At 44.3% G+C, this 9,821-nt stretch overlaps 1 protein-coding gene across 4 annotated transcripts in view; it reads right to left on the bottom strand.

Moving 5' to 3' along the window:
- Positions 1–3,487: 3,487 nt before the first annotated feature.
- Vrk1 (VRK serine/threonine kinase 1) overlaps positions 3,488–9,821 on the bottom strand; it is a 75,674-nt gene continuing 69,340 nt past the window's right edge. For 3 of the 4 annotated variants that reach the window (XM_052738910.1, XM_052738906.1, XM_052738908.1), the window contains exons 12-13: positions 9,033–9,123; positions 3,488–4,448 (exon numbers count right to left, since the gene is read on the bottom strand). In XM_052738910.1, coding sequence (XP_052594870.1) covers positions 4,417–4,448; positions 9,033–9,123 — 123 coding nt within the window. In that variant the 3' untranslated portion in view covers positions 3,488–4,416. The remainder of the gene's footprint in view (positions 4,449–9,032; positions 9,124–9,821) is intronic. The other variant, XM_052738907.1, reaches the window with a different exon arrangement.

Genomic DNA, 9,821 nt, shown 5'->3' with positions numbered 1-9,821 from the left:
CTAGAACAGCACAGTCACAGTCCAAGGTAAGAGCTGGAGATTGAAAACTTTGTTGTTGGGGGAGGGGGAGGTGTGCCAGGTATGTGCATGTGGCAGTCAGAAGATAACTTGGTGGAGTCAGTTCTCTCTGAGTTCTGGGGATCAAACACGGGCCACCAGGCTTGCTGCGGAAGAGATTTTACCCACTGAGCCATTTCACTGGCCCAAGAGTTTGGCTTTTTATCCAAGTGGTGGTAAAAATAAGCTAATATTTTCCCACTTTTATTTCTGTTCATATAATTTGGACAATGAACAAGAACCAGCAGGTCGGGGGCACTCACCATCGGGGTGACGCTGGCCTAAGAACCCACCTGTGGAAGCCATCCGAGTCAGGGCCAGACCTGAGATGAGAGAAGATGAGATGAGAACTTGATCTGGACAAGGAAAGCAGAGGGAGGGGCTACTGCACGGACGGACGGACAGACGGACGGATGCTCCTAGAGTACTAGTGAGCCTCACCCAATGGCATCCGTGCACCACAACAAATCTACTCCACTGCAAATTCAGAAACGTGACAACCAAAGTCATGCTAAGTATTTCTGATTTCTGGTTACAAGATATTTTAATATACTGGCAGAAATGACAATGGAAAGCAACAGACTAAAGCCATACAAATAAATCCTTATGAAAATTTAAAGTAATTAGAAACAACAACAACAAAACCACAGCGAATGGCTCTGGTCGTTATTCTATTAGCAATATACACAAACACCACACTGACCAGAAGACACAACAGCTAATTTACAAATAAAGAACTGCTTAGCTAGCAACAACAACAAATTCACCTGACCAAGAAAAGCAATCACGTCTTGGCTGAGGCTAAGAACACCCAGAGGCTGGTGACTTACACAACAGGCATCAGGTCCAAGGCCAAGGTGTAGATACTGTTCCTGGGAAGCCATCCATAGGAAAGAGACCACATCTTCTGCCTCCTCTTACAGGCAACGGTAAGTCAGTCAGCAGGTCCCACCCTGGTGACCCCATTACTTTCCTAAACCCCCCTTCCAACACTCACACCTGAGATCAGACCTCAACGTATGGTGGGGGACAGGGTGGCTCAGGGAGAAGGCAGATGGGACACAAACGTTCTGCCCAAAGCATTAGATGCCATCAAGATGGAGACCGGGCAAACCAGGGCAATGTGCTAATGGACAGACTTTGACAGAACAACAGGAGAGCACACACCAGTTCAGCAACTCCCACAGTCTTCGGCCTAGTGTTCACTTTTCAAATCTAGGAAATTGGTCACAGATGTTGACAACAATTTCCACCCAATCTTGTTCAAGAGCATTGTTTATAATGTGAAACACTGGCAAGAATCTCAAGTCCAATATTAAAGTTATAAAAAGTCAAAATAAAGTGTGACTATGAACGGTGAGTGCCCGAGAGTGGTAGTTAAGACATTTTTCTGTATATTTTAAATCTTCTACAATGGCTGAGTATTATTAAAACCCTCCAATAGTTGCAATATACAACATAAAAAAGAAATATAACACTCTATAGCGCGTCCCCAGGTACACAAAGACAAACCGCACCCCCACACGGAGGCAGTGCTGTGCAGCTCAGGTCTGCAAAGGCACAGGCGGTGATCCTCAGGGGCCGGAAACTACCCCATCACCGAGGACAGGACAAAGTGTAATAAAAACAGCAAGAACTAAGTGCACAGGGTTCGAGTGTGGACGCTGGGCTGTGAGGGGAGAAGAGAGACTATAAACCCACTCCCTCAGGAACTGGCAAGAAGATAAAACGTAAGGAACCAAAATGGGCAGGCAGATAAGAGCAACAACTGTAGGTGCTGGTGTGACTCAAGCTGCGGAGAAGAACCGTACTCCTTAGGGACCCAGCTGGCTGATGGTAATCAATCGGGCTACTTCTGGCTAGTAGTTCTTCACTAATTTATGTAGCCCTGCCAATATAGTAACATTTGAGAAAATGTCAGCACTTGTTTAAAACAATATGTGAGCAAATATTTGTTTTCTTAATATTTAACCAACAGGTTGTGTTTTGTGTTTTAAAAAAAATAAAAAAGGCTACAGCACAGACAAAAACACATCACACACATTTGAGCCTATTTTAAGCATCAATGTGTTTAAAACAGAACTTGGGAGTCGATTTAGGTGTTACAAATAGACTTAGGACGAACACACTGCTCAGTATTACAATCCTGTGTTCTAAGGAAAGCAGCATTCTCTACCCCAAATGAATTCCTTCCTCCTAGACCTGTAGCTCTAACTTGGGAGCACTGACGTACAAGCCTCTGGGAGCTGCAGCTCCGCTCTGCACTTCTGACAGCACCTGTCCCAATGATGACCATGTCATGTTACAACTCAACAGTCCACAGAGCCAGAGTCACAGCTCTGTACTGCTGTCCATCCGCACCACTGTTTACTCAGTACTGTCTTCAAAGTAATTCGGTCTTTTGACTGAGATAATGACTTTAGGATTGCCCTAGGTTGTGCCAGTTATACCGAGCATACACCACAGCTGCCCACACTACCAAACACACTACACATGTGTAAATAAAGCAACTCATTTACCCATTACGATTTTTGAGAAATGTCTCTTGAAATTGTTCATAAATATGCTAAATTTTCTAGCTTTATTCCTCAAAGAACTTGGAAAACTCTACATTTTAAATTTTCCAATCACAAAAATCTTGCATTTTATGGGAGTACACACCTATAACCCCTGTAGCTAGTTGGGGTACACAGCTGTAATCCTGTAGCTAGTGTGGGGTGCAGCACAGCTGTAACCCCTGCAGCTAGCATGGGCTGCACAGCTGTAACCCCTGCAGCTAGCGTGGGCTGCACAGCTGTAACCCCTGCAGCTATCGTGGGGTACACAGCTGTAACCCCTGCAGCTAGCATGGGCTGCACAGCTGTAACCCCTGCAGCTAGCGTGGGCTGCACAGCTATAATCCTGCAGCTAGCGTGGGGTACACAGCTGTAACCCCTGCAGCTATCGTGGGGTACACAGCTGTAACCCCTGCAGCTAGCATGGGCTGCACAGCTGTAACCCCTGCAGCTATCGTGGGGTACACAGCTGTAACCCCTGCAGCTAGCGTGGGGTACACAGCTGTAACCCTGCAGCTATCATGGGGTACACAGCTGTAACCCCTGCAGCTAGTGTGAGGTGCACAGCTGTAACCCCTGCAGCTAGTGTGAGGTACATGACTGCATTCTCTGCAACTACTGTAGGGCAGGCACACACCAATATTCCTAGCCTTTGGGGGGTAGAGTTTGAGGCAGGTCAGGAGTTTGAGGACAAATGGGCTATGTAAGTCAGACTCAGAAAAGCAGAAAAACAAATCCACAAAAACTTCTAGAGAACTTGGTTTGTTTTATAAATTATTTCTACAAAAATGAAACTTGTAAGAAAAACAATCTAAGTGGGGGAGTGTCTTAGTTAGGGTTTTATTGTTGTAAAGAGACACCATGACCACAGCAACTCTTATAAAGGAAACATTTAATTGAGGCTGGCTTACAGTTTCAGAGGTTTAGCCCATCATCTTCATGGCAACATGCAGGCAGACATGGTGCTGGAGAAAAGCTGAGAGTTCTACATCTTGATCTGCAGGCAGCAGCAGGAATCTGTTTCCCACGCTGGGCGTAGCTTGAGCATCTGAGACCTCAAAGCCCACCTCCACACATACACTTTTTCAACAAGGCCACACATCCTAACAATGCCACTCCCTATGGGCCAAGCATTCAAACACATGAGTCTATAGGCACCATAACTATTCAGACCCAAACCAGGAGGTTCTGTACACCCTGCTCACAGGACTTCCTTGAAGGGCTTATCATCTTGGTCCTGCCACCACTGAGTGACTGATCACTGTTCACTGTTCTCCTATCATTTATCTTCCATACTATTCTTACAGAATCTGACTTTAAAATGTGTGTGTTTCTCACAGATACATTGTATTTACTGCACTCTTTCTTAGTGCATACAGCAGGTATTCAATTAATGCTTGTGGAAAATAACAGAATCCATGTAGACCAGACTTTTATTATCATAACAAACTGCATGTTTACATCGAGCAAAAGAGACTTCCTTTCTTTGAAGTTCTGCACTTCCCTAAAAGCAAGGAGCTTGCCAAGCACTCCACCCACTCTGAGGAGTGCATGGCAGGCAGAGCCGCACCCACTCCCAAGCCCAGAAACCACACAGGTTGTAACGACTAAAGACTCGGGGATTTTAGAGATTACCCTGCAATAAAGTACACAAAACATTCATTTTAATAAAGTTTGTTTTTCAAAAAAATAGCCATTTAATTATTACTACAACCCCACAAGACTCACATGAAAATAAAACATACAATAGAAAAGGAGAAAAAAGTCAAATGAATAGGCAGAAAGTCGGTTCCTGGCATCTCATTTACTTCTGGGCTTTCTTTCTGGTTCTTGAACCTTGAAAAGGAATCAGAGAAAGTCACATCAGTAATCATTACCTCACAAAAGCAAGGGGTCAGAAACACAAATCTGTTCTTCGTGTCTGACTGACTGATCTCTGTGGAGATGAGCTCGACAAGGGCCTAACTGTAGCTGGGAAGTCTAGGAATTGTCAGTTTACTTTCTGTCTCAACCAGTAAACACATCCCAGTATTTCTCCCCACCATGTGTGTGTTATACAACCTGAAACATGCACTTCTGAGTCTGCCCTTCCCAGGGGATGCCCTGGGTTACACCGGGCACAAAGGAAGAGGGGTTGCTTTATGAGTTGCCTTTCACAACCTACTCCCCATGCTCACGGAGGAAGACACTGAGCTGTGCTAACAGGACAGTCCCCCTGCTGGCACCCACAGCGAATCCTGCTCTAAGGCCCGGGACGGTTCCTATCCACCTCCCAGGGGTTCTTCTCTCAGCATGACCACACTGCCCAGCACTGGCCCAGCCTGACCACACTGCCCAGCACTGGCCTGTGTTCTTCCCCAGCCTCAAGCTCTCTGGGCCATAATGACCCACAACATTGGATTGAGGGCATCCTGGCAGTCAATAGGTAACTTCTTTTTGGAAAAGAACAGAATTTTCTTTGAATTTGAGACAAAATCTCTAATCCCACACCAGTAATTATAGTTTCTAAAGGTATTCTGATTATGGGCGGTTTTAGTGACTTAGCTGGAAAACCAGTTTTAAATTTAAAGTTTTTCAGTTAGTTTCTGTTCAGCTGTCGTTCAGTTCAGTCACAGCAAACCTTAATAAGACTTTTGTGAGCACCATCCCATCACTCGCACAGCCGGGACACAATGGTTGACTAACAATCTGGGTGATTCTTAACTGTAATATAGTGGTAGCTAGAGGGACTCACAAAGCCCAGCCCCTCTGAGTACATACAGGCAGCAATGGTTGCTGGGGTGGTGGTTAAGGACCCCTGCTCCTCTAAGTTACCCCTCAACCAGGACAACCCTGTAGGAACCCTAATGAAACTCCCTGGGTAGTGACTAGCTACCGAAGTAAGTAAACAAATGAAAACATGGAAGTGGAAGAGGGAGTAGGTGGGAAGAGGAAAGGCATATGTGGGAGTGTGGTGAACAAACACATGAGTACCACAACAAACCCTTATCATCAACAATTAACCTACACTAATAAAATAAGCTAAAGAGACTGAACCAGGATGAAATGAAAAGCTTTGATATTGCAAAAAAAAAAAAAAAATTTCCACGGTATATTTTGAGGTTTTTATTTCTACAATTTTAAAGAAAACGAAAAATGCTGTAACTGTGAGGCTGTCCTGACAGCCATCTCAAAATCAACAGCACCAAACAGCTCACTTCTGATGAGCTTGAGTCAGAAGACACACGGTGGACACTGAGGTAACTGCCACGCGGTATTCAAGCAATGCTCTCTTACAAACGTCCTAATCTGACAATTCATTCTTAAGCTAAATATCGCTGCTTATACCTCTGTGGTCTAGACTTAGCATTTCTTGCTGCAATTCAGAATGTTGCTGCCTCCTGGAATCTGAAGACTCAGAACCGACCGTCACCCAGGAGTCTCTGCTGCACAGGGCAATTCAGATCAGTTCTGCTATACTCATGTCTCTTTAAAATACAACCATGTTCACAACACAGCACTGCTAGCAACAGATCTAATCATAAAACCAACGTGTAAAATCTGAGAGTTGAAAAATAAAATACATGAGTTTAGGGAAACCCTTCTGCCGTTTTATAACTAGGTGAGCGTGGGGAGTCTCCCAGTAGGGTTTTCCTGGAGACATCTGGTCCCTGACTGTTTGGTATTGTCCCAGCCCCCGGTACTTCACAACTAAATCCCCTCGGAAGACCGGTCCCCACTGTCCAACAGGGACAAGCACACAAGCCATAAGGATCATGGCCACATCAACTAATTTTTAGTACACTTCTGAAATATTGGCATGGTTTTAATATACGAGAATATACATGGTTTTTAAGGCTTATCATTTTGTAAGAGGAAAAATTACTTGCAGCAAATAACCAAATTTTCTCAATTGGTAAAAATTATGCCTTGCATAAAAATAAAAGGATTAGAGGCCCCTGTTCTTCTGAGGTACCACCCGTCACCCTCTCTTTCTCCCACAGCCTGCACAGTAACACACAGAAAGCTTTCAGAGTGTGTTCCCACACAATAGACCCCCAACTATTCAAAATGAGTTTAGGTGTATCAAGAAAATTACACACGGTTTTAAAATGGTCTAAATAGATATTAAAGGAAAGTTGCTCCCATTTTGCAAGGCACAGCATTCTAAAAGAGCACACGGTGAGAAAAGTCTCTTACCACATTGTAAACCATAAATTGTGTTTGAAAATAAAATTGTTAATGAAGAAACTGACATTTCTAAAGCTGCTGTTAAAGGCAGTCATTCTTGAAACACATTTATGACACAAAATACTAAAGCCCCAAACCACAAAATTCACGGAATTTATCATATTTCTCAAAATATTAAAAACTCAAAGGCAGCAATATGCCCTCTCCATCAAGTGACTTAAACTGATAAATATAAATGTATACATTTACATGACCCTTGGCCTATTTTCTTTTTTTCTTTCTTTCTTTCTTTCTTTCCGTTTTTGCCCTTTCTAGAATCAATAACATTTACCAACCACCTCAGGCAATACTTCTCCCTATGAATATTCTGACAGTAAAATAACTACCCTTGTACCATGTACTCTGGGAGGGGGAAGGGCCTACAACAAGAAAACAAAACAAAACAAAATTTAGGCAAATGTTGGGCAGAGTGGTATACTCCTTTAATCCCAACTGTGGGGGGTGGAACAGAGACAAGTGGATCTCTGAGTTCAAGGTCACCCAAGGCTACTTAGAGTTACAGGCCTGCCAGGGATACATAGTAAGACCCTCTCAAAGGAGGAAAAAAAAAAAAAAAAAAAAAAAAAAAGCAAAGTAATTCTGAGTCTGCATGAATACAGAGGAATCTGATTATTCTTAAAAAGTCATAGAACCAGGCATGGTTGTACACGCCTTTAATCAAGAGGCAGAGGCAGGCGGATCTCTGAGTTCTAGGCTAGCCTGGTCTAGGGCTGTGACACAGAGAAACCCTGTCTTAAAAAGAAAAAAAAAATTACAGCAAAGCAATCCGAGCAGTCCTAAATCAGGAGTCCCACCTAAGCTCGGTGACACGTTCTCCAAAGACTGCCAGTTACAGTTACTACAATCTTATACCAAAACTGCCAGCACCAAGAAGGGTTCACAGTTAAATGCAGACTTTGGAGTCACACACTCTCAAATCGATGAGCCCTGTGTTCATCAAGCAGCATGCAGGCTGCCAACAAGCCCCGGGCAGCTAAGAGAGTCGTCTGACTAAAGCACACCGGGACCTGCCTGGACCAACCGACTCCTGGTCTGGCCTGCTACAACACGGGATTGCATCAACCGCGATGACAAGGCTGCTTTACAGCTGGAGGGTGTGTTCAAAGGTAAGACAGAATGTCTTCATCAGAGCTACTGGGTTCATCCCCACTCACTGTCAGAGCTGCTGCAGCTCGCCTCTGGCTCAGACATGCTTCCATGTACTGCTCCTTGGGACTCCTCACTTCCTAGTAACAAAATGAACAAGACAGGGAAGGAGGCAGTAAAAACAAACAGTAGCAGATGGGAGATGGCAGCATTGGAAGAAAGCGAACTACTGCAGAGCATTGGCCTCCATAGTGAACGGACACACTCCTGTATCCCAGGGACTCTCTGAGTAAATGCAGATGAACCCAACCATGTTGGATCCGTACTATAGAGAAAATGCTACTAAAAATCAGGATAAAGGTGGCTGTCTTTCAAAAGTTGCTTTCTAACATCTACCAGAGCCATTGTCAAAATACGGTGCAGGCCTAGGTCAACGGGGCATTTATGCTACCATGACATTTTTTCCTAAAACAAGGCTATTCATCAAAAATTAAGAAATGCCCAAGGACCAACAAATAATAAACAAAACTCTGCAAAAGAATAAAGAAATCTTCAAAAAGCACTCAGTCCAGGAAAGCGCCATGGGGACACCAATACACAGAAAGTCCAGGCTCAGCTGGCCTGTACACATGCTGCCTTTGCTGATGCCATTTCTAACTGTGGCTTTACAGGCATGCCTTCAGCACCGGCCTCTAACCAGAAGTGACTTCAAATCTTTGCTTTTGTATCAACTGCTTTAAACAGTGAAGCTTCCAAGCTTGAATCCCTCACCTCCTAACTGGCTGGGGTGAGAAGCAGAAAAGTGGACTGTGGCTTGAGCACGCCATGAACTTTGTGGCTTGGTGTAAGGGGGTGGAAAGCTGTGGGCCTGACAGGCAGTTCTGGTCTCCACCTCCCAAGTCCCAGTGATGACTGCAGTGGAGGGTAAGAGTACAGTGTGTGTATGAAAAGCACTCCAATACATACTATGCAATACAAATCCTACCCACAAAATAGTCTATAATCAAATCAAAACATTATGACTCACATGGTTAGTCTGTCGTGCGGGAGGAAGTGCAATGTGGAGCTGTATTAAGAAAGGATTAAGCAAGGTTCCTCACTTACGAGTCTGTATGGCCTCTTCCACCTGGGCATCTGAGCACTCCATGTCTTCCACACTACACACCGTGCTTTCTTCCACTTCTTTCTTCCGCTTCTTACATATGAAAGAAAGTTGAAAGAGAGAGATGTAGTCTGGTGCTCACATACACAGATATACATAAATTCGCATATGTACGTGTGAGAGTCTCAAAACATATGGAAGTACCTACGGGAAGGAACAAGAGCACAAGGCCTCCAGCTCCAGTCCCTGGGTGGGGGGTCTTTTCTTCCACCACCTCTACCTTCCCATGCTTTAGTCTACCACTAAGTCCCGCTTCATCAAGAAACTCTTTCAGGACATGAAATGTTTACCAACTTGCTGCCGCCTCCACAGGCCAGTGATACTCATTCTTCTGTGTAACATGGATGGAGGAAGATGCAGAGGCTGTGAGCCTGAGAAACAGAAAGATTTACACCTCACCTCACACCTGCAATCTAAATTTGGTGTCAAATTCTGTCCATGAACCAGTTTTTCTTTAGGATGCTTCTTAGCAAATATTTGAGTCCATAAACATTGCTGTAAGAGACCTTATTCACACAAAGTTCTCCCGACTGTCTGGAAGCCGTTCAAATTCTCCATCTCCCATGCTCTTGGCTGTGGCATCTGGAGAGTGTGCTTGTACTCCTTGGCCTTCCACTCTTTACAAACCCTCTACAAGACTGAGCTAATCCAACTCTGTGCTGAGTCACTTAATGAGCTAACACTTCTCTATAGGTGTATTTATAGAGGGATGTTGGCAATAAGTATAAAAC

This window comes from Peromyscus californicus, unplaced genomic scaffold (assembly GCF_007827085.1).
Source record: "Peromyscus californicus insignis strain IS unplaced genomic scaffold, ASM782708v3 Scaffold_15__1_contigs__length_86483966, whole genome shotgun sequence".
NCBI lineage: Eukaryota > Metazoa > Chordata > Mammalia > Rodentia > Cricetidae > Peromyscus > Peromyscus californicus.
Note: the sequence above shows the minus strand (reverse complement) of the source record. Positions and strands in the feature narration are given on the sequence as shown.